Source organism: Selaginella moellendorffii, unplaced genomic scaffold (assembly GCF_000143415.4).
Source record: "Selaginella moellendorffii unplaced genomic scaffold, v1.0 SELMOscaffold_66, whole genome shotgun sequence".
NCBI classification, from domain to species: domain Eukaryota; kingdom Viridiplantae; phylum Streptophyta; class Lycopodiopsida; order Selaginellales; family Selaginellaceae; genus Selaginella; species Selaginella moellendorffii.
Genome location: NW_003314327.1, coordinates 978,428 through 999,719, shown reverse-complemented (window position 1 = coordinate 999,719; position 21,292 = coordinate 978,428). Strand labels below are relative to the sequence as shown.

Genomic DNA, 21,292 nt, shown 5'->3' with positions numbered 1-21,292 from the left:
CCGGCTAGGTAATGCTGCTGATGCTAGCAGAGGCGGAGGCGCAGCAGGAGGAAGCGCAGCATGTTTCACGGCCGAAGGCATTCCTGGCCGCTCTACGACTATGTCCCCAAGTCCACACTCCAGCTGGTACGATCCATCCCCTCGTTTGTTTGCTTTAGCGGCCTTTGTTCCTCTTGTTTCAGCTGGAGAACGATCCAGGGGCTCCTCCCGCACACGCATGGAGGCGTAAGCTCAACTGTCACGCAAATTTTCTGACCGAGTTCCGGGTGACGTTCACCGAGGCACTCAAACTGGTAGTCTCTTGTTTGTCTTGGCCATCTCGTCATTGTCATTGTCATTGTGGCAGCTCGGGCTGGGGCTGAGGTTGTGGAAGTTCATACAAGCCGAGCGCTCTCAGGGAAGAGTAAGCATCCCCTTGCTCATCACCATTCCTTCTCACGTCTTGTGACACGTGACAGACACCTCCGATCGACCCGTTCAAGCGAGGAACCAAACCATCCGCTTGCCACGGCGTGCCACTTGGTGGAATGGGGTATGGCCCAGCAAGCAGCGCTTTTTTATTTCTTTTTCCTTTTTCTACTCTCAAACAGTGGTGGAAGCATTGGAAGGGGTTTTCGTGGCGAATTCAGGCGGTGGCAGCTGTTGCCTTCTGTCACCAGTGAAGCTGCAGTATTAGCAAATCAATTCTCAGTCGGTGCTGCCTGTTTCTTTTTTTCTTTTGATTACTGTCGTCACCACACTGACCGAGCATGGCAGGTTTTCGTCACTCGGGACAAGGACCATGGAGAAAAGAAAAAGATCGCATCTGTTCTTTCGCCTCGCCCCTCGGAGCTTGATGTCGGGTAAGCGTAAATGTTCTCTCTTTCGCTTGCTGGGAAACACATGGTGCACACAGGAAAAAGGCTCAAAGTCCAGAAATCTGTGCGTGGGACTGGAACCTTGACGGCCAAAATTCAACTTATCATGGCTTATTTCCGCGGGCGTGGACTATTTATGATGGTACGTAAGACCTTAGTCCTGATCAAATCATCTCTTTTCTGTGGTTTGTTGATCCGAAGGCGAGCCAGATCCGGATTTGAAGATCTCATGCCGCCAAGTCTCACCGTTTATTCCTCACGATTATCGAGAAAGCAGCTTGCCAGTCTGTGTTTTCTCTTACGTGGTACGTTTGTGTCCTCTCAAGGTCCGCTTCTGATTTGAACGCCCGTCGTAGATAGTAAACACGGGGAAGGAATCGGCGAGTGTTAGTCTGTTATTTACCTGGGCGGTAAGTCCACTTTGGAGTTTTCCCCAGTCACACTTACTTAGACGACGCATCTCAGAATTCCGTTGGGGGAGACACTCACCTATCCGGTGGACATTCTAACAAGCCTTTTCTGTGAGTGTCAGTTTCTTTTGTTACCAGGTCTGATCAAGTGATGTTATTCAGCGAGGACGATGGAGTTGCAGGTGTTGTCCTTCACCATCGGTAAGATGCTCTGCTAAATTTCCGCGAGATCATAATGTTGGATTTCAGCACCGCGAAAGGACAGCCAAGTGTGGAGTTTGCGATTGCGGCCCGGCAAAACGCCGATGTCGCTGTTTCTGTTTGTCCGAGCTTCTTGGTTTCGGGAAAAGGAAGCACCATGACGGCGAAGGAAATGTGGAACCAAATGAGAGAGGTGAATGCAAATTGTTGATTTATCTTTTCCTCATTTGGTGTTCAGAAAGGATGTTTTGATACGGATACTGTCTGTGAGCCTTCTCTTCCTTCTCTCGTAAATTCATCACTTGGAGCTGCTGTGTCTGCTTCAGTTACCATTGCACCGCATGGAAAGAAGGTTGTTGACTTCGCTCTGTCGTGGGATATACCAGAAGTCAAGTTCCCAAAGGGCAGATCATATCACAGGTAGGGGTAGGCGGCTATACCTGCTTGATAGTGAACCGTCTTGTGATGTTTGCAGGCGCTACACTCAATTTTATGGCTCTTATGGAGATGCTGCTCCAAGACTTGTCCACGATGCACTCTTGAGTACGCTGGCTTGCTCGCATGTAGATGAGCCTTGACTTTGATTTCAACAGACTATCCAAAGTGGGAGGCCGAAATTGAAAAGTGGCAGGAACCTGTGCTCAAGGACGCTAATCTTCCCGAATGGTATGGTTTTTGCTCCGTTTCAAGCGTGGCTAACCGTATTATGATGGCGGGTCCAGGTATAAATTCACGCTCTTCAACGAGCTTTACTATTTAGTCGCTGGCGGGACGGTGTGGACAGGTTGAGTATCACATCTCTGCGCTGGTTGGCGGGCTCTGAGTGAGTTTTGCAGATGGCAATCCCCCGTTGCAAGGGAACGCGGAGCTGGCAGTCCCGGACACAGCGTTTGTCACACCGTCATTTCGATCAAACGGTTTCACGTCTAGAACAAACAGCGAGAGCAGTATCACTGGTGCTGTGGAAGAGCTTGTGGAGATGATCCCCCTGAACGGAGGAACTAGCGGGAACGGTGGCGTCGATGCCATTCTGTCGGAGACGGAAGAGGAGATTGCGGAGAAGCTGGTGAAAGCGATGGAGGCTGCTATATTAGACAAGCAGATCAATTCGGCGCCCCGCGATTTCCCATATGGCACGTACTTGCTCGAGGACGGGGAGGAGAACGTTGGGCAGTTCCTCTACCTGGAGAGCGTAGAGTACGTCATGTGGTGCACGTACGATGTGCACTTCTATGCGTCCTTCGCTCTCATTAGCTTGTTTCCCAAGCTTGAGCTGAGCATCCAGCGAGATTATGCGGCCGCGACACTGTCTCACAACCCTGAGCTCGTCAAGTTCCTGGCTGGGGGCAAGTGGGGTATCAAGAAGGTGCTAGGGGCAGTGCCTCACGACCTGGGGATACACGACCCCTGGGTTGAGGTGAACGCGTACAACATCCACGACACGAGCCGGTGGAAGGACCTCAACTCCAAGTTCGTGCTGCAGATATACAGGGACGTAGTGGCGACGGAGGACCTCAACTTTGCGAGAGTGACATGGCCGGCCGTGTACACTGCAATGGCGTACATGGACAGATTCGACCGGGACAGGGACGGCATGATAGAGAACGATGGTTTCCCAGACCAGACGTACGATACGTGGACCGTGCATGGAATCAGCGCCTACTGTGGGGGCCTCTGGCTGGCGGCGTTGCAAGCAGCAGCGGCCATGGCGGAGAAAGTGAACGAGCCCAACGCGGCGAACTACTTCCTCAGAAAGTTTCGTGATGCCAGAAAAGTATACGACAAGAAGCTGTGGAACGGTTCCTACTTCAACTACGACAGCGGCAGCAGCAGTAACAGCAACTCCATCCAGGCCGACCAGATGGCTGGCCAGTGGTACGCCTGGGCGTCGGGCTTGCCCCCCTTGTTTGACGACTACAAGGCGCGGAGTGCCCTGCAGAGGATCTACGACTACAACGTGATGAAGGTTAAAGGTGGCAAGCTGGGTGCTGTAAACGGGATGCACCCAAACGGAAGGGTGGACGAGACCGCGATGCAGTCGCGAGAGATTTGGAGCGGTGTCACGTACGCGGCTGCTGCGGCCATGATACACGAGGGGATGTTGGAGCAGGCCTTCACGACCGCAGAGGGCATCTACAATGCTGGCTGGTCAGACAGCGGCTACGGGTAAAGCGCCTTGGCTCTCTCTCTCTCTCTCTCTCTCTCTCTCATCACGCCCCTCTCACCATGCTGCTTGCTGCCTTTCCAGCTACTGGTTCCAAACTCCGGAGGCCTGGACTACCGACGGCCACTTCCGGGCGCTCACCTACATGAGGCCGCTTGCCATATGGGCCATGCAATGGGCACTCTACCCGCCAAATTGTGTCGCCGCTGGGCCTCGCATCCCGTCCAAGGAAGAATCTGCCGGCGGTTCCACTTCCTCGTCCTACCTCTATGCAGGGTTTGCGAAGGTGTCGGAAGCGCTCACAAACGTTCCACCGCAGATTGAACAGATCCGCTCGCTCTTTCATCGCCTCTGCTGCTGCTGCTGCTAACCGGCACATAGGCGAAGCAATAAAACAAGTGAACCATTTGTATTGTGTAACAATATTATTTTACATGGGCAGAGCGTTGAAGCTCTCCAACCAGTCGATGATGTCCTTGGTCACCACGTCCCTGTCTGTCTCGACTTCAAACAACAAGTCGTGTAACAGCCCCTCGTACAGCTTGAGCGTCTTGCGCTTGGAGCGAGCATGCTCGTACAACCTCTGCGATCCCGCTGGATCGGTAACCTTGTCGTCCGTCCCATGCAGCACCAAGAAGGGAGTGCTCACGTTTTGCAAGTTCTTTTGCAAGAAAGCGGTGATTTTCAGAATCTCGGTACCCGTTCGAACCCGGATGGGTCCAGTGTACACTAAGGGGTCGGTGTACTTAGCAACCTGTTCAACGGGATCACGAGTGACGGGCAAGCGCCGCCTGTTTGCAGCCTGAAACTGGTACCTGGGAAGTACCATGGAAAAAAAGGGTGCGACAAGCTGTAAATCTAAACGCGTGAGACGCTGCACAAAAAGACTTCCTTTTTGCTGCCTACCTCTACGACCGGGTGAAACGATTGTACACGAAGTGCCGGAGATGTTAGTATTACCCCAGCCAGCAAGTCCCGCACACTCGGCCGCAGCGCTGCCTGCAAAGAAAGAGGTTGCTATTAACTTACCACTAACGATCGAACCTTTAGAGCGATGGCACCGCCAGTGGAGTGGCCAAAAAGAAAGACCGGAATGCCCGGCATCTCCGCAGAAACTCTATACAAGAGCTCCTCCTGGTAAACGTATGAGAAACAACACTAAAAGGAAGAGAAGAAACAAAAAGATACCGCGTCCAAAACCGCATAGTCCAGGGATTCGACGTAACCGTGAAGCCCGTCAGTGCCACCATGCCCTGCACGGCTGCAGGTTAGCGAAGTCACGGAGGTACATCCTTACCAATCCAGTCCATCCCGTACACGGAGTAGGCATGTGCGTTGAGTTGAGTGGCAAAGCGCTCGTAACGTCCACTAGACATATCACCGATCAACATGGAGACAACAAACAGCTAGAGTACCTGTGCTCGTTCAGCCCGTGGAGTAGAACGACTAATCCCCTGAAAGCCAGCGGTAAGTCACAAAGAAAAGAAGGTGATGGTGCAAGGCAAGAGCAAGGACGAACTTGATACGCTTACAGTCAGTGGGAGTCCATGACTGCGTGAAGATGGTCTGGCCCCTCGAGTTGGCAAACGACCGATCCTGCCAAACCGTACTGGCTTGCAAACTCTTGCGCCTCCTACGGGCTACAGCCCTCCGCCAAGATCCATCCTCCTCTTGCACGCGCAACGACAGGAGTCGCATCCACGACCAGGAGGAGACCTGCAGGGTGGTGGCGGCGGCGGTGGGGGTGCTGCTGCTGCCGCCGCTCCCGCTGCTGCCGCTGCCACTGCCGCTGTCACCAGCAGCTGTTGCTACCAATGCCACTCTGCTGGGCAGCTGCAGGAAACGGGCCATGAAGATGACCCAATACAAAACCTTTCGAACGATCCTGAAAGACGCACGCCAGTCCAGCACCACACCTCCCACTGGAGGAGCCATCCTTGCATACCCTTCCCTGCGCGCCCTAATACACCTTTTATTTAGTGCTGCCTAAAAGGTAAACGCACAAGGGGGCTTAGTTGCTATGGCGCCGCGTCGGCGCTACTTGGGCGTGTGCTCCTCCACCACCGGATCCGCCACTTGCGCAGGATGGGCAGCATCCCGCAGCATCGACCGCGACGCGCTGCTGCTCATCGCCAAAACCGACGGCGGCCACGGCCGCCTCGAGCTTGCCAAATACTCGTTTGACGAAAAGCTTCTCCAGGACGAGGTAAGCGGATGCAAAATTTGGCCCCGTTCTCACAGTTGCATCGCCAGGCCTGTGTCCTCCCCTGCCAAGCGGCCCCTCAGGCTCTGGCGTTTCATCCCTCTGGTGATGGAGCTCTTTGCTCATTTGCGGCGAGCTGCAGGCAAGAGGGACGTTTTGTCTTGAAAAAGTTTTTGTATCGGCCACCTTCAGGTTTGTACAGGTTGAACAAGGCAGCTTGAGCTGGTCGCCTGACATGGATCCGCAACGGTTCCATGGTTTTGGGGAGCAGAACAAGATTTGTTTCAGCGCAGATGGGTCTCGCGTCGCATTTGGAGGCAAGGTAATTGTCTGCCTTTGTCCACAATTCTGTTGAGTGGTAGCGCTGTGCACAGGATGGCCGGCTGCGTGTTTTGGACTGGCCCGGCCTTACCACTCTGATTGACGAGCCCAAGGCACACAAGAGCATCAAAGACTTGGACTTCAGGTAATATTCCGCGAGTTGACGCGCCACACAAGACGCGTATGCTTGCAGCCTGGATGGAGCGCTGCTGGCTTCAACGTCGGAGGATGGCCCGTGCCGCATATGGGACCTTGACAAGGCCATGCCGTTGACATCGCTACACCGGGAAAAGGTGAGCGCTGGTTCAAAGGCGAGCTTCCTCATACACAATACTGTGGGTTTTGCATTTCCCAGGCCGAAAGCTTTGGATTCTGTAGATTTTCACGAAATGGATCTCATCCGTTTCTTTTTGTGGCTGCTTTCAGAGGTTTTGCTTATCCTCTTCCGCCGAGACTTTCTGTCGCTGACACTGTGTTGCAGATGGGAAGGGGTACGTTGCAGTCTGGGAGATTGCCAAGTGGAGCAGGCTGGGATCCAAGAAGTTTTTAGACTGTGAGATATCAGCCCTGGCTACCTCGTGCGATGGGAAGCGCTTAGCACTGTAAGCAAGAGCAAGGGTGTGATGTGTTTACGTAGAATGTTGTGAGCTGTGTGCAGTGGTGGCATGGATGGAGCTGTTTCCGTGATAGAGGTGAAGAGCATGCAGAAGCGGCAGTATGTCGAGAGAGCTGACACATGTGGTATTACGTTGTTAGAGATGTCTCCAAACTCAAGGTTTTTGTCCACCCGCTGGAAGAAATATGCTGGTTAACTGGTGCCCACGTACGCAGAGCTTTGCTATCGGTGTCAGCGGATGGAAACGTGCGAGTAACCGCAACCAACGTTCCGGGCCCATGGAAAGGCAAGCACATTGTTGATCCTGATTCCTCACTTTTGACGGTTGTTTGGTTGCATGCTTGCTTGCGCTTCAGATTGGCAGGTATATTTACTTCTGGCGGGGCTGATTGCCATGTCTGCGGCGCTCTTTTACATCTTTTTTGAGTTGTCCGATTCATTCTGGAGATTCCCGCTCGGAAGAAACCAGCCGGCACGGCCATCCATGAGAGCAATCTATGGGAGCAGCGTGGACACTTCCATGGCCGAGGGATGATTCGTCCGTCAAGTGCTTGTCTTTGTGGTGACACCACAACGTAAATAATGCGTAGAAGCGCAAGCTCTTTGTGGTGACACCACAACCTAGATAATACGTAGAAGCGCAAGTTGCAAGGGCGTCACGAGGGCAGGCAGCGCAGTGCGTCACGACTCACGAGACGTGAAAGCAGGCACACACGTTGGGCATTGGCGGGAGCGGATTGAAGCGGAAGAAGCAAGCACGTGATCAACTAGAATGCAGAGGCACAAGGTGGTGCCTGGCAATCGCCCAATGCAGTGGATTCGTGTAAAAGGCTCCGGGAACACGTGCCGTGCTTCTCAGCCAGGAAGCGAAAAGATTCACGGCCCGCACCCGCAGCGGTATATAAGAGGGGCCAGCCTCCAAAGTGGGAGTGGGGGTGATCGATGGCAAAGATGGTGGCCTCTAGTCCCAAGCAGCGATCCAATGGCTTCATCTATCGGGTGGTGTCGGACTCTGTCATCGCAACCGCGGCTGCTGTAGCCGCTGCGGATGCTAACAAGAGAGCGGTGGCGACCAACGTTACCAAGTGTGAGTGCTGTGGACTGGGAGAAGAATGCACCGCCGGCTACGTGAAGCGGGTACAGCAGCAGTTTTGCGGCCATTTCATGTGTGGCTTGTGTGCCGAGGCTGTCAAGGAGGAGCAGGCAAGGATCAAGGGTGGTGGTGGTGGCAAAGCAGTGGAGGACGCAATCCAGGTGCACATGAACATATGCAAGCAGTTCAACGTTACGGTGCGGGAGAACCCGGTGGCCGCTGCAACGAGCGCCATGAGGCAGCTGCTGGTGCGCCGTGCAAGGTCGGGACTGCAACTGTCGAGGAGCACCAGCTGCATACCCGCGCTGGCGGCAACAACCAAGGCGAGCAAGGCGGAGCATCGGGGAGAATATTCCTGGCTCCCCAGCTCTCCCTGACTAGGGTAGCACGCCTGGAGCATGGAGGTGATGCAGTCGAGCTTAGATATGTGCGTAGCGTCCTTGTCCCTCGTCTTGGCCATGCTCGTCTTCACTCTCATCGCCTGCCTCTTTGGCGCTATCAATTTCGTCAACAGCCTCATGTAGGAGGTAGGCGTCCAGTGAAATTCGGGACTCGGGATGGGCTGGGCTCAATCAAGAGAATAACTTGGGGAGATCCGAGATCTGGATTGGAATGCTCTCTCTCATATCTGTCTGAATTAAATAAAAGGGGTGGCGTTTTCCTTCCCCTTGTGTAAATGAATGCAGCGGAAGGATATTCCCATATCTCGTGAGATGTATTTAGCAAGCGCGGATTTGGTTGGGGAGCACAGCCAGCGAAACCGATCGGCGCGGCCTCCCTGTGTACAGCAAGAGGAGGTAGGCTTTTTGCATGGATGGTTGCAGGAGCGCAGCAGCAGCTGGTGGCAGCGACACCAACTCCGACAGCTTGTGCTCCTTGGAACAAGTCAAGACGTGGAGCGCGGAGACGACAAGGAAAAAGAGCATGAGCATTCCAGGTGGGGAGAGTTGCTTCAACGAGAATCCCCTCTTCTACAAGGAGGGGGAGGGGGAGGGGGAGGATGAGGCGCGCAGGCGGCCTCGTCGACGTGCGGGGTTGCAGGCGCTGCGGGCACCCTTGGGGGTCATCACCAGCCTCATGTCGTGCTGGCAGCAGCAGCAGCAGCAGCAGCAGCCGCGGGACAGGAGGCGGGCGGCTGCGCTGGTGGAGCTAAGCAAGAGGCAGCAGGCGGCGCTGGCGGACAAGCAGGATACCATCGACATGCTCGAGTGGCAGCTGGAGCAAATGCAGGTGATGTCCAGCAGGGAGCGGGAGCAGCTCCACGAGATGGAATGTCGCTCCTCGGCAGCCTCGTCCACGAGCTGTAGCAGTGTGTCGACGGTGACGACCGCGGGTGAGGGGCCGGCGGAGTTGTCGGCGACGGTGCTCCTGTTTGAGATGGCGGTGGTACGGTCCCGCTTGTCCATGCGCTACTTTTGCAACGTGTTTATCAAGCAGATGGAGGTATCGGGGTATCCGGTGTGCCGCACCCTGGCGGACATGGAAGCGTCGAGCGGATTCCTGAGGAAGGAGCACACGGCGTTCGTACTCGACTCACGCATCAACAAGGCTTTCTTCCACTGCTTCGAGAACGACAACTTTGACGAGAGCGGGGTGACGAGCATCTTGGACACGGGCACCCGGTGCGCGGCGCGGCTGGGCGAGTACAAGCGGATGAAGCTGGTCAACGTGGCGGACGCGGTCAACAGCAGCAGCCGCTGCTTCGAGCCCGACTTTCTGCGCTTCTGCCAGGCCAAGACCAAAGAGATGTGGGGGCTCTTCCACATGAGAATGCTGTTCAAGAGCGTCGAGGAGCGGGAGGCGTTCACGGCCGCGTTTCTGGACGTTGCCAAAGGCGTGTGGCTGCTACACAGGTTGGCCTTCTCCATGAACCCGCCCGTCGCCATCCTTCGGGTCGGCAAAGGCTGTGAACTCAACCCGCTCTACGTGGAGCCCGTGGCTGTCCCCGACGACCCCTGCCGCCGCTGCTCCTCGCCGCTCAAGGTGGAGTTCATGATCATGCCGGGCTTCCGCGCGCACCACAAGATCATCAAGTGCCAGGTCTACCCCCACATTCACTGCAGCTCGTAAAGCCCCTCCCCCTCCACTCACCAGCTTGCAAGACTGACTTACACATAGCCAAAGTCGTGTTCATCATCATTCAATCAATCCCAACGTGCTTGTTTATGGCGATGCCGCGGCAGCAGCACTGGCAGCAGCAGCCGGCTTCTTGAAATCGATCTTGTCCACTTTAACCTCTCCGTCGAGCAGCTCGTACACGTACACCACAACTCTGGAGCCATCAATGTCCATGAGCACGAAGCTGGGGCTGACATCGTAGCTGATGCTGCTGTATGCTCCGGTGGCGGAGCCTGGATTGATTATAACACCACCTTCGTGCTTGTACGCCTTGAACTGGTGCGTGTGCCCGGTGATGAGGATGTCAACGTCGAGCTGCCTCTGGAGCATTGCCAGGGAATCCAAGTCGCCCCAGGGGATCACCTGAAGAGCACAAGAGCACAGGAGATGGATGGAGATCAGGGGCGATGAGTGAATTATACCTGGTGGCCGTGGCACAGGCCGATCTTGAAGCTTCCGATGCTCAGCTGCTTCGTCTCTGGGTAGCGACTGTCCTCGTCGTATTCCCCTCGCACGATGTGCACGTCCGGAGACAGGCTCTTGAGGTAGTCGTGGATTTCCTAGGCTTAGCAAGCTTTAGCGCGCGCACCAAAACCCTGTTTCCTTGCCTACCTTGATACAAAGGTTGCCAGGGCTGAGGATGTGCTGAATCTTGCCGGGCACCAGCATCGACTTGAACTTGGGTGGCAGATCTGGCGCCCGGTGCGGAATGTGGAGATCCCCGAGCGCCAGCACCAGCACCATCGCCTCTCACAGCCCTAACTAGGGTTTAAGCTATGGAGTGATCTCGCCATGGGTTGCGGCGAGCATGGCGCGAAGGGAACGCAGCTGGCTGCCGTCGATCAGGCTCCTCTTGTGTGGCCTCACACTTGTGGTGGTAGCCTCGCTCTCCATTCTGGCCACACGCTTTCTTGATCTGGATCACGACCCCCGGCAGCTGCGATGGACCCAAGAGGAGCAGCGCGCGCCACCACTCACTCCAGCCCAAGATCTCAGCGACGTGCCCCCGGTAAGCAGAGGTCACTTGCATTCCTTTGTTTCACGGCTCCTCTCCAGAGCAGCACCAGCGATAACATTTGGAGTTCCAAGCTCGCAGACTACTACTACGGTTGCAACAAGCCCAGTAGCAACTATTCGGGCCCGCCCTACGCCACCAATGGCTTCTTGCTCATCCAAGCAAGCGGAGGGCTCAACCAGCAGCGAATTGGTGTAAGTCGTGCATCCCAGAGCACCTCTCACTCGTCGGATGCTTGCAGATAACGGATGCTGTTGTTGTGGCGAGAATTCTAAACGCGACGCTTGTAGTTCCGAGCTTGGACCACACCTCCTTTTGGAAGGACAACAGGTTCGATCACTTAACTTGCCTGCATTCACAAGACAGACAAGCTTCCCGTGTGCAGCAACTTTAGCGACATATTTGATATCGACTGGTTCATCGCCACCCTTGCGCAGGACGTGAGGATCGTCAAGGAGTTGCCAACGCGTCTCAAGAACCCCATATCTCTGCGAGTCCCCCGTAAGAGCACCCCTCACTACTACCAGAAATCGGTGCTCCCTACGCTAGTCAGGAAGAACGTAAGAGAGATGTCCTGGGAAACGGATCCGTCCTAATGCGATCTACACGGGCAAGTGCAGGCAGTGCGCCTTACCAAGTTCGACTACAGGCTTGCCAACAATCTCTCCACGGACCTGCAGAAGCTGCGGTGCCGGGTTAACTACGATGCGCTGCAGTTTACAGGTCCAATCGAGGGCATGGGCCGCACGCTGGTGCAGAGGATGAAATCTATGAGCGGCGGCCGGTTTATTGCTCTACACCTGAGGTGGGCATGGGCTGGTTTGTGTGCTTGTTTCACGACGCGCTAACTGCCTGTAGGTACGAGCCTGATATGTTGGCGTTTTCAGGGTGCTACTATGGCGGGGGCGACAGAGAGGTCCGGGAGCTGGCAAGCATCCGGAAGCGGTGGAAAAACTTACGTGTAGGTGGACACCTTGTGTGCTTGGTAGCCGACGCCAACGGCTTGTGCTTTGTGGGTGGTTCTTCAGGTCCGAAGTCCCGAAAGGGAGCGGAGGAACGGCAAGTGTCCGCTCACACCCATGGAAGTAGGCCTGATGCTGCGGGCGCTAGGCTTCAGCAACGAGACGTACCTCTACGTTGCATCGGGTGACATCTACGGAGGGGAATCGACACTGGCCCCCCTGCGGGCCCTGTTCCCCCACTTTTTCACCAAGGAGAGCCTGGCCAGTGACAAGGAGATGGAACAATTCTCCAGATACTCGTCGCGAATGGCAGCCATTGACTACATCGTGTGCAATCAGAGTGACGTGTTTGTGACCAACAACAACGGCAACATGGCACGCATTCTAGCTGGCCACAGGTGAGCTTGTCACACGCGAGAACTAACGTGATTCCGTGCTGTCTTGCGCACAGGCGCTATGCCGGCCACAAGAGAACTATTCGTCCCAATGCAAAGAAGCTGGGCTCGTTCTTTGGTCTGAGGCAGGAGATGGGGTGGGAGCAGTTCGCAGCCAAGCTCCGGAGCTTGCAGAAGGGGTTCATGGGGGATCCCATGGAGAGGTCGTCGAGGCGGGACATATTTGAGAACCCCCGGGTGTGCATCTGCGACAAGACGCACGAGGTTGAGGAGAGGGGCGAGTGGATGGGCGACGAGGAAGACGAGCTGTTTAATATCGACGAGGTGCTGCTGGAACACGAACCAGACGAGTAGAGAGAGGCGCGCGCCGGCTTTTATATATACACGCAGCGCAGTATATATACTGGCTAGCCACCGTGTACATGTAGCTAAACAGCCAACAAACACACCTAGCCTTACCGTGTAAGCAACCTGACTGACCACCTCCACCGCCGCGCAGGCAATGTGATTTTGTTTTGTGGTAGCTAGCTACGTTGCCCTGAATCAAATGTACAAGCAAAAAGAGCGTGCGAGCCCTGCAAGTATAAAATAAATAGTCGACTTGTGACAACGAATCGTAACACCTAAGAGGAAAGTCTACTTCTGAGCTCCTTGCGAAGGATCTTGCCGGATGGATTCTTGGGGATGGAATCGACGAAGTAGACGGAATGTATCTTCTTGTAGAACACAACCTGACAGAGAGTGCGGTGAGTACACGGGACGGGGGATGCGCTCGCTCGCTTGCCCAAGCCAACTCACCTGCTTGGAGACGAAGCCCTTGATGTCGTCCTCTGAGATGTGAGAGTCGGCCGCCCGCACGACAAACGCAACCGGCACTTCGCCCGTTAGATCGTCTTTTTTGCTGCCAAGGTGACGTGCACGCGTTAGAGAGCATTGCAGCAAGCAAAGACAAAGACACGGGAGAGGCTTACGCAACGACTGCAGCGTCGGCAATGGATGGGTTGGAGATGAGAAGCGCTTCCAGTTCCGCGGGAGCCACCTGAAGGTAAAATAATGCGCGTGAGAGGGAAAGCGACCCAAGATTACCTGGAAGCCCTTGTACTTGATAATCTCCTTGACCCGGTCCACAATGAACACCTCGTCGTCATCGTCGATGAGAGCCACGTCACCAGTGTGCAACCAGCCGTCCTTGTCCACGGTGGAGCGCGTGGATTCGGGATCGCCGAGGTAGCCTGAGTATTTCATTTACGTGAATTTTAGGTTTCCGGGATGGCAAATGGATTGATTAAGTACCTTTCATGACCTGGGGGCCCCTGATGCACATCTCCCCCGGCTGGTTGCGCGGCAGCGACGCGCCGGTCTCCGGGTCCACAATCTTGGCGTCGGCATTGCGCACGATTGTGCCGCAGGAGCCGGGCTTGACGGTGAAGGGGTGCTTTGCAAATGCCAGGCACAGCGCCACGACTGGGCCGGCCTCGGTCATCCCGTAGCCCTGCCCGATGGTGGCCCGCGGCAGACGCGCCCTGAATGCGTCCTCGATCTCCTTGCCCAGCGGGGCGGCGCCCGACTGCACCATCCGGATGCTGCTGAGGTCGTAGGCCAGCACGGCGGGGTTCTTGGCCAGCGCCAGCACAATGGGGGGCACGATGGGCGCGATGGAGATGGAGTAGCGCGTCACCAGCTCCAGGAGCTGCGTGAGGTCGAACTTGGGCATGATGACGATGGTGGAGGCGGTGCGCAGCGAGCAGAGGAGGATGGAGTTGAGCGAGTAGATGTGGAACATGGGGAGGACGCAGAGGACGGCGTCGCTGGGCGTCATGTAGAGGTTGGGGTTGTCACCGTCCACCTGCTGGGCGATGCTGGAGACGAGGCTCTTGTGCGTGAGCATGACGCCCTTGGGCAGGCCGGTGGTGCCCGACGAGAATGGCAGCGCCACCACGTCGTCGGGCTGGATGTCCACGGCGGGGCACTCGCCCTCGTCCGCCTGCGTCAACGCCGATATGTGGAGGCAGCCCTCCACCTCCCTGTCGATGCTCATCACCTCTGCAATGCCCGACACCTTGTCCACATACGTGGACAGCGTCACAATGAGCTTGGTGCCCGACGCCTTGGCCTGCTTTGCAATCTCGGGCGGGGTGTAGAAGGGATTGGCGGTGGTGGCGACGCAGCCCCTCACCGCACAGCCCAGGAACACGAGCACGAACTCGATGCTGTTGGGAAGCAGGAGCATTACCACCTCGCCCCTGCCAATTCCCAGCTTGGCCAGCCCAGCGCCGACCCTGCGGATGGCCACGCCCAGCTGCGCGTAGCTCATCTGCGTGCCCGTCGGCCCATCGATGAGCGCCGCCTTGCCGCCCAGCTCTGGATCTGCCGCTGCACGCTCCAGGCAGTACGTGGCCAGAGGAACGTGATTGGGGATCTGAATATCGGGGAGCTTGGACCTGAATATGTACTCCGCAGCCACATGCTGATCCGTCGCCATGGCAACAGCTCCTGGATGCAAATCTGACAATCCAAACCCGGGGGGGGCCAAGGAATGAGCGAGAGCAACAAGCTCCCTGCTCAACTCTCCGGAATCGCTCTCGTTTCTAAGCACACGCAAAGCACGCAGCCGACTGGATTTGTGGAACCACCACGACGCCACCCACGAGAATCTCGGCCTCCTCCCTGGGAATTGATTTTTACCCGGCTCCTCTCAAAACTATAGTTTTACGAAGATGCCCCTGGCTCTGCTAATTAACACTCTGTTTCTCTCTCTCTCTCTCTCTCTCTCTCTCTATCGAGAAGCCATCTGCCCGTCTGGGTGGCGAGAATTGGTCCACGCTGCGCTGCTTTCCTTTTTTCTTTGCTCTCTCCGTCCCCGATCTCGATCTCTCTCCTTCTCTCTCTCAGTCGCCTCCGCCGCGCCAAAAGGGAGAACTGGGTGGAATGCTCCGCCAGGGAAGCATTGAGGAGAAGAATCGTGGCAGTCTTTATAAAGATACAGGAAAAGAAAGAAGCATACTTACTGGTCGCTGCGACCACCTACCCAGTTCACTCCCAACGCCACCAGCAGCAGCAGCAGCAACAGCAGCACACGTTTGACTTGGAGTTGGCCCACGTGGCCCACGTTGGACCGGTCACTGGTGTGGCCATCGCTCGGTCAACCCCTTGGTTCAATGCTAAATGCGCACACCTTTAGTATGCCTCCAGTACAAACACTCAAATTCGATTCAGATTCGCTGCGGATCTTCCCGCGCTTTGTCTGCCCTATTAGGGCACGGCCATGGCGCTCTTCGCCGGGGACAAGCTCTACCTCTCGCGCAATCTGCTGCCACCGGATGTCATCGACAGCCTGCACGACATCCTGCGGCAGCACGGTGCCCAGGTCAACATCTGCTGCGATCCATCCGCGCACTCGTCGCTTGATTTCCACGTCCTCTTCGCGCCCGACTCGGTATTTCTCTCTCGCTCTCTCTTTGCCCTAGCTGCCTTAGCTCTCGTGCAGGACAAAGCCCGCTCGTTGCAAGACAAAGGGTGCCAGATCCTTGGTAAGCTACTTAGTTTTTCGGCCTAGTGCTACTCACTCCATGCGCAGGCCCTCAATGTGTTTTCCAGTGCGCCAAAATGAGCAAGCCACTTCCCAGGCGACCTTGTACTTGCTGCCTCGCGTTGGAGGGCATCCGTGTCCACGCAACCGGCTTTGATGATTCAAAGCTCAAGGTAGCCATCCCTCGTGCCTGCCTGAGACGATAGCAATCTTTACATTCCTTGACAGTCCAAGATCGAGTGGCTTGTGACGTCCATGTGCGGAACTTTGGATGCCAGCGTCTCTTCGTCCACCGACTTTGTAATTGCTAAAGGTGTCTCCAGTCCAGCGTATCAGGTTCTTTTCTCATTCATACATGTATCCCACCCAGCTCCTGGGCAACTTACATGGCAGGTAGCATGCCAACAAAAGAAGCCTGTTGTTGGTTTGAGCTGGCTGGAACTGTGCTCTCGGGAACACCAGCTTGTCCCTCATCGACCTCACAAGCTCTCTCCCCTGTCTGGTCTCAACATTTGTGCGACACAGGTACCCGTTGGTACGTGTTGCTGCTATCTATTGTACATGGCTAATTTGAGTTATTGCGACCGTTGTGATAGACGTGCGGGTGCGGATAGCTGAAGCTGCAAACCAGAACGGGGCATCCTACTCCCCTAACCTGACCAAGGAATGCACACATCTCATAGCTACCATATCCATTGCTGGTTTTTATCGTTCATCAAAGAAAACTCCTTGACATGAAACACTCGCCCGACGGGGAAAAGTTTTTGGCTTCAAAAACGTGGGGGACGATCAAGGTTGTTAACCAGGATTGGCTATGGCAGAGTTTAGCCTCACAAGGTATTGATGATGACAAAAGGATGATGCGCTAACAGCATTTCCGTAAGCAGTTTGTCTCGACGAGGACTTGTTCCCAGTTACAGTGCAAGCGAGAAATGACACTAGCGTGGTCGATGACATGCCGGAAAGCATCAGTTATCAGGTTGTGGCCAATCAGTGTCATTCAGGTGGTTTACAGGTTGTCCAGCCTCTGCAAGGAAGCGGCCGGACAGAAGCTGATTCGTACCTTGCAAACTGTCGCTTCTACATAGTAGGCTTTCAGCCGGATGACATGAAGCGTCTTGTAGATATTGTTTTGGATGGTGGAGCCACAAGGTACATAGAGCTGAATAAGACAGTTACTCATATTGTTCTGGGAAGTGTATCCGACAGGTAAGCCTCCCTTTTTTTTTCCTCTCTCTATTATGTTTTACATCCTATTTGTGAAACCAGTGAGGTTAAGAGCGTTCAACGGGCTACTGCAGGAGGTGCAATACAAGTTGTCACCTCAGCCTGGCTTGAGGAGTGTGCACAAACTCGGCAAGAAATTGGTGTTGCTAATACACACGTTCCATCTCAAATGCTGCCAGGTACTAAACCTTTCTCTGCATCTCATAACCTTTTTTGCTTTCGGCAGGGAGCCTTAGTTCCGATGTGCTTCCTCAGAAACCTCACCGTGTGCAGTCCCTCGACATATCTCCCGCAACTGCAGTCGTCCTAGAAACTGTTTCTGCTGCAAATTCTGATATGAAGGAACAGAAGGAGAAAGGCGTATTTTCCGGTGTCACTTTCGCATTCTTAGAAAAGACCAGTTGTTACGAGGTATTGATCTTTTCTTCTTATGAGGCCCGACATTGTTCTTCCAAACAGGTGATCAAAAAGGAAATTGTTGAAGGTATTAAAGCGGCTGGAGGGGCTTTTGAAGATGCATGCAGCAAAGCTGATTACTTGATCGGTTTCCACGGTTCTCCATCACCAAAGCTCAACGTCTCCATCGTGTCCATACATTGGCTACAACAGTGTCTTCTGGTGAGAGTTGTTTTCTGTGATTTATTTTGTACCAATGGTTATAGTTTAGGAGGGGAAGCTGCTTGACACTAAGGGCCACGTTTTGTACCGTCCCTTACCCTGCAGAATACCGCTACCTGGTTTTGAGAGCTTCAGACTATGCATTTCTCAATACGATGATAAAGATCGGACATTATGCCGTCACCTTTGCGGTCTTCTGGGCGCAAAATTCAACAACACCTTGACGAAGAAGGTAACGCATCTTTTGTGTAAAGCGGGGGATGGAGACAAATTTCAAGCTGCAGTTCTACTTGGTATTCCGGCTGTCACAATCGAGTGGCTTTACGCTTGTGTTGGCCAGGTATTTGCACGTGAGTAAACTGTAATGCTTACTAACCTCTGCTACAGAACGCAGTGGTTTCTCTTGAAGACTACTCAGTGCAAGCTCCTCCTTCAGGTCGCTCTTGCATAGAAGTGGTGACACAGAAAAGTCGCTCCGAAGGAATTTGCTCAGGTAGAGCTTTACATTAGAAAAACCAAATTGACCTTTTTGTCTCACGCCAGGGAAGAGGAAGTCATCTAACAGCAGGAGCTCTGATACTTGTAAACGGCCAGCTGCGTGTGATGAAGGTGGTTTTGACGCCTGGGAAGTGCTGACCGCTAGCTGGTCAACGACTGGTGCGGAAAGTAATCGTCCAGACATAGCAAAACACACACAGGCTACACTTGGTGGCCACGCCAAAGACTTATCTCAGTTGGGGGTCGAGATTGAGGACAGTATGCCGTCTCAACCAGATGTCGCGGCTGCCATTGAAAATCTTTTGGCTCAAACAGGCAAGGTAGATTTCATGTCATTAAACTGTTCCGCGCAATTTCATTCCGCGTGTTCTCAGGCTAAATGGGAAGGAAATCTATCAGGAGAAGAGGAGAACGAGTACGACGTATCCTTTTGTTTGAAATGTTTATGCGCTGCAAACCTTGACGGTTGTCAGCTCCTTTCTGAAGCTGCTGTCAGGGATAAAGGAAGCCTTCCGTCTGAGAACGCAAAGGCGGGAAGGTAAGCTTGGTGGCGTCGTCCTGGTGGCTGTAGTCATATTTTTTAGCAGGGTCCTTGAGCATGAAGGCGATTCAAATGCATTAAGTAATGGTGGCGACAGTGGGCATGAGGAGTTTCAGATTGAGTCACAGGTACTTTCTTCTGTGCTTCTGGTACTTCTCGGTTGACCTTTTTCATCTCTCTAGATTGTTGCGTACGATGAAGATCACTCCGGAAAGCAGATGATCATGGAGAGGGTACGAGCGGGATCAACCACAAACATCAGCTGTAGAAAGACAAAAAGTTCGAAAAGTTTTGCATTGGGTCGGCTCTTTCAAGCTGCAGAGGCCAACAAGTAGCTGCCACGCAACAGGTATTCTGTGTTTTTATAGAAGTTTACCAATGTTCTTTCACATAGGTGGAAACGCAGTCCATTTCCATGTCAGCTTAGACATGTTTACACTCCTGGCCAGTTCATTTTCTGGAATCTTTCATGTCACTTGTCATGACGAAATCGACGTCTGCATTAAGGGTGATACGATCAGAACGCTCGGCAACACGAAAGTACACTCACAGTCAGAGTTGCTGTTGATCCAATATTCCGGGTCGGAGGCGCTGAGCGATTTCCGAAAGGATCGTTTCTGAGGTGAAACTTGGACTGATTCTGAGGCAGCAGTAGGGTGGGAGGGGCTGAGAAATCTGTTTGGCGCTTGAGCTGGATTAGGAACCTGGGCTGAGACTGGCAACTTGTGGTTGCTAGTGCCGGTGCTGGTGCGACAAGATGAAAAGCAGGCCCGCTTTTGCAGCCTGGCGAGCATCTGTGGAAGATAAGTGTGGAAGCACCGAAGAGCACCAAAACATTGTGTTACCTTTTGGAAGCTAACACATTTTATCCGCGGCCGACTGGAGCTTCTTTTGTGGGAGTGGCACTGTGGCCATGTCCACTTGAGAGGCGATCGGATGACAGAAAAGAGGCACTTCACTCGCCGGAGTTTGATGCTGTTGGTGCAGTTGGCAGTGTCAGCAGCGGCAGGACTAGGAACGGCAAGCTGAGATCGGCGTTGCGCTTGCGCTGCAACCATGCCTCGTCTCTGCGTCGGGAATACTTTGCCGCTCATGATCAGGCGGCCTTGGGTGAGTTGTTCGCCTGCTCTTGGATTTCCTGGGTTAGAGAGCTCCTGCTCTGGAGCATCTCCACAGGCACAGCAGCTACTACTGCTGCTGCTACTGGAAGAGCTTTTGGATGTGGTGCTGGTGGTGGAGCTGGTGCTGCCGCTTGGGACTGGTGCTGCTAACACCCTCGGCTTGCTGCTGCTTGTGTCGGCTGCAGCAAACATTGAGCTCTGTTGGAATGGAAACAAAAGTAGGCCCTCACCTCGGTTGGAATGTTTGGGCTCAAGGAACTTGCGGTGCAACCACCTGAAGATCTGATACCACGCCACTTGGTGTCATGCCAAGACCAAAACCAAGGAGAGATTAGTTTACCATGTTGAAGCAGCACGGTACATGAAAGCGCGCTGTGAGTTTGCACTCTTCCGCGCTTCACTCGCCTCACTCGCTCTGCCCGCCTTGCCGAGCTTATAATATGCCTTGTCATGGGAATTGTTTGTTTACTGGATTCGGTGGTCAAGGTGGTAGGGAGAATCGGGAACAGCACACATGGTTTAAATCGCATGCTTTCACGTGTGCTGTTTGTTTTAACTAATACCGCCGGAAATCGTTTACTTATTTCCAGAGAGAGACCAAGTAGGGCACAGCATTTTAGGGCGCGTCCTCCTCGAGAGCAGCTATGTCCGACAAGCTCGCCCCCGACAAGCGCCACAAGTTCGTCCACAATGGTATGCCCGCCTCCCTCCACTGCCGGGCACTTAGCTCTAACTATGTGCAGGGCAGACCATCTACGAGTGGGATCAGACGCTGGACGAGGTGAATATCTACATCGATTTGCCCAAGCAAATTCCCAAGAAGCTCTTCTCCTGCAATATCCAGCTGCAACATGTGGAAGTCGGCATCAAAGGGAATCCGCCATACCTCAATGTAAGCCAAGTTTGTCTTGTATGCGCTGCCTGACCATGCTATGCCGCTTTCCAGCACAATCTAGGGGGCCCTGTCAAGCTGGATGGCTCGTTCTGGACAATAGGTACGCCCGCCTCCATTGAGAGCGCGGTCCATTCTCACTCTTTTTTCCTCAGAGGACGAGACTCTGCACATTAATCTCCAGAAACGAGACAAGGGCCAGCCGTGGCAAACCGCGATTGAGGGACATGGACAATTGGATCCTTACTCGGCAGATTTGGAGAAGCGTCGACTAATGCTCGAACGCTTCCAGGAAGAGGTACAAGTCAAGGGCCTTCTCTTTCCTTTTCTCTCTCTTATCGTTTCCATCGTGTGTGTAGCACCCAGGATTTGATTTCTCGCAAGCAGAATTCAGTGGCCAGTGTCCTAACCCGAAAACATTCATGGGTGGTATGAAACACTAGCACTAGGTGGCTCCTTTCTAACGAAACCAGAGCATATATACATATACATATGTACATTCTCTAGCGCT

The 21,292-nt window shown here is 54.2% G+C and overlaps 11 protein-coding genes across 17 annotated transcripts; 7 read left to right on the top strand and 4 right to left on the bottom strand.

Moving 5' to 3' along the window:
• Positions 1-9: 9 nt before the first annotated feature.
• Positions 10-4,098, top strand: LOC9649445 (non-lysosomal glucosylceramidase). 2 transcript variants are annotated; one of them, XM_024659128.1, is made up of 18 exons: positions 10-126; positions 183-293; positions 347-403; positions 459-532; positions 591-690; positions 757-842; positions 896-999; positions 1,059-1,162; positions 1,214-1,267; positions 1,323-1,378; positions 1,430-1,468; positions 1,517-1,661; positions 1,707-1,888; positions 1,944-2,011; positions 2,062-2,134; positions 2,191-2,252; positions 2,305-3,634; positions 3,717-4,098. In XM_024659128.1, the coding sequence occupies exons 1-18, from the start codon at positions 61-63 to the stop codon at positions 4,000-4,002; spliced, it is 2,997 nt and encodes a 998-aa protein (XP_024514896.1). In that variant the 5' UTR covers positions 10-60; the 3' UTR covers positions 4,003-4,098. The 2 variants fall into 2 exon arrangements, with proteins under 2 accessions (XP_024514896.1, XP_024514897.1); XM_024659129.1 differs by lacking the exons at positions 10-126; positions 183-293; positions 347-403; ... (4 more) ...; positions 1,059-1,162; positions 1,323-1,378 and having other exon boundaries at positions 1,213-1,267; positions 1,390-1,468.
• On the bottom strand, positions 4,023-5,620 carry LOC9649704 (monoacylglycerol lipase). The gene is made up of 7 exons (XM_002985169.2): positions 5,152-5,620; positions 5,048-5,086; positions 4,930-5,000; positions 4,821-4,885; positions 4,677-4,766; positions 4,539-4,631; positions 4,023-4,482 (listed from the first exon to the last, which is right to left on the bottom strand). The coding sequence occupies exons 1-7, from the start codon at positions 5,565-5,567 to the stop codon at positions 4,063-4,065; spliced, it is 1,194 nt and encodes a 397-aa protein (XP_002985215.2). The 5' UTR covers positions 5,568-5,620; the 3' UTR covers positions 4,023-4,062.
• LOC112340541 (SEC12-like protein 1) lies at positions 5,605-7,386 on the top strand. The gene is made up of 10 exons (XM_024659135.1): positions 5,605-5,838; positions 5,886-5,977; positions 6,028-6,157; positions 6,210-6,301; positions 6,350-6,449; positions 6,512-6,584; positions 6,638-6,758; positions 6,815-6,931; positions 6,988-7,058; positions 7,129-7,386. Exons 1-10 carry the CDS (start codon positions 5,653-5,655, stop codon positions 7,305-7,307), a joined length of 1,161 nt encoding a protein of 386 aa, XP_024514903.1. The 5' UTR covers positions 5,605-5,652; the 3' UTR covers positions 7,308-7,386.
• An 88-nt stretch (positions 7,387-7,474) lies between these two features.
• Positions 7,475-8,574, top strand: LOC112340544. The gene has a single exon (XM_024659141.1). It carries the CDS (start codon positions 7,715-7,717, stop codon positions 8,240-8,242), a length of 528 nt encoding a protein of 175 aa, XP_024514909.1. The 5' UTR covers positions 7,475-7,714; the 3' UTR covers positions 8,243-8,574.
• LOC112340538 (IRK-interacting protein-like) lies at positions 8,264-10,039 on the top strand. Its single transcript, XM_024659120.1, has 2 exons — positions 8,264-8,385; positions 8,690-10,039. The coding sequence occupies exons 1-2, from the start codon at positions 8,264-8,266 to the stop codon at positions 9,933-9,935; spliced, it is 1,368 nt and encodes a 455-aa protein (XP_024514888.1). The 3' UTR covers positions 9,936-10,039.
• LOC112340543 (vacuolar protein sorting-associated protein 29-like) lies at positions 9,981-10,757 on the bottom strand. The gene is made up of 3 exons (XM_024659140.1): positions 10,596-10,757; positions 10,406-10,543; positions 9,981-10,346 (listed from the first exon to the last, which is right to left on the bottom strand). Exons 1-3 carry the CDS (start codon positions 10,725-10,727, stop codon positions 10,029-10,031), a joined length of 588 nt encoding a protein of 195 aa, XP_024514908.1. The 5' UTR covers positions 10,728-10,757; the 3' UTR covers positions 9,981-10,028.
• A 15-nt stretch (positions 10,758-10,772) lies between these two features.
• LOC9649444 (O-fucosyltransferase 16) lies at positions 10,773-12,821 on the top strand. Of its 2 annotated transcripts, none has more exons than XM_024659133.1 (8): positions 10,773-10,992; positions 11,040-11,192; positions 11,240-11,328; positions 11,384-11,558; positions 11,619-11,803; positions 11,857-11,959; positions 12,027-12,358; positions 12,412-12,821. In XM_024659133.1, the coding sequence occupies exons 1-8, from the start codon at positions 10,792-10,794 to the stop codon at positions 12,707-12,709; spliced, it is 1,536 nt and encodes a 511-aa protein (XP_024514901.1). In that variant the 5' UTR covers positions 10,773-10,791; the 3' UTR covers positions 12,710-12,821. The 2 variants fall into 2 exon arrangements, with proteins under 2 accessions (XP_024514901.1, XP_024514902.1); XM_024659134.1 differs by having other exon boundaries at positions 10,802-10,992; positions 11,045-11,190.
• An 84-nt stretch (positions 12,822-12,905) lies between these two features.
• Positions 12,906-15,284, bottom strand: LOC9649703 (4-coumarate--CoA ligase). Its single transcript, XM_002985168.2, has 5 exons — positions 13,649-15,284; positions 13,442-13,587; positions 13,327-13,394; positions 13,154-13,256; positions 12,906-13,086 (listed from the first exon to the last, which is right to left on the bottom strand). The coding sequence occupies exons 1-5, from the start codon at positions 14,835-14,837 to the stop codon at positions 12,979-12,981; spliced, it is 1,614 nt and encodes a 537-aa protein (XP_002985214.1). The 5' UTR covers positions 14,838-15,284; the 3' UTR covers positions 12,906-12,978.
• Positions 15,285-15,443: 159 nt separating this feature from the next.
• On the top strand, positions 15,444-19,280 carry LOC9649702 (DNA topoisomerase 2-binding protein 1-A). 3 transcript variants are annotated; one of them, XM_024659131.1, is made up of 19 exons: positions 15,444-15,791; positions 15,843-15,885; positions 15,933-16,057; positions 16,113-16,220; positions 16,278-16,419; positions 16,481-16,572; positions 16,628-16,721; positions 16,772-17,093; positions 17,154-17,290; positions 17,338-17,522; positions 17,571-17,729; positions 17,779-18,069; positions 18,117-18,222; positions 18,273-18,547; positions 18,602-18,649; positions 18,701-18,765; positions 18,815-18,896; positions 18,951-19,117; positions 19,163-19,280. In XM_024659131.1, the coding sequence occupies exons 1-18, from the start codon at positions 15,621-15,623 to the stop codon at positions 19,101-19,103; spliced, it is 2,598 nt and encodes an 865-aa protein (XP_024514899.1). In that variant the 5' UTR covers positions 15,444-15,620; the 3' UTR covers positions 19,104-19,117; positions 19,163-19,280. The 3 variants fall into 3 exon arrangements, with proteins under 3 accessions (XP_024514899.1, XP_024514898.1, XP_024514900.1); XM_024659130.1 differs by having other exon boundaries at positions 18,602-18,765; XM_024659132.1 differs by lacking the exons at positions 15,444-15,791; positions 15,843-15,885; positions 15,933-16,057 and having other exon boundaries at positions 16,118-16,220; positions 16,278-16,409; positions 18,602-18,765.
• LOC112340542 lies at positions 19,191-20,306 on the bottom strand. 3 transcript variants are annotated; one of them, XM_024659137.1, is made up of 4 exons: positions 20,230-20,306; positions 20,120-20,171; positions 19,319-20,068; positions 19,191-19,265 (listed from the first exon to the last, which is right to left on the bottom strand). In XM_024659137.1, the coding sequence occupies exons 1-4, from the start codon at positions 20,230-20,232 to the stop codon at positions 19,219-19,221; spliced, it is 852 nt and encodes a 283-aa protein (XP_024514905.1). In that variant the 5' UTR covers positions 20,233-20,306; the 3' UTR covers positions 19,191-19,218. The 3 variants fall into 3 exon arrangements, with proteins under 3 accessions (XP_024514905.1, XP_024514907.1, XP_024514904.1); XM_024659139.1 differs by having other exon boundaries at positions 19,228-19,562; positions 19,614-20,068; XM_024659136.1 differs by having other exon boundaries at positions 19,228-20,068.
• A 190-nt stretch (positions 20,307-20,496) lies between these two features.
• Positions 20,497-21,292, top strand: LOC9649443 (nudC domain-containing protein 2). The gene is made up of 5 exons (XM_002985277.2): positions 20,497-20,582; positions 20,633-20,781; positions 20,836-20,884; positions 20,937-21,079; positions 21,141-21,292. The coding sequence occupies exons 1-5, from the start codon at positions 20,534-20,536 to the stop codon at positions 21,222-21,224; spliced, it is 474 nt and encodes a 157-aa protein (XP_002985323.1). The 5' UTR covers positions 20,497-20,533; the 3' UTR covers positions 21,225-21,292.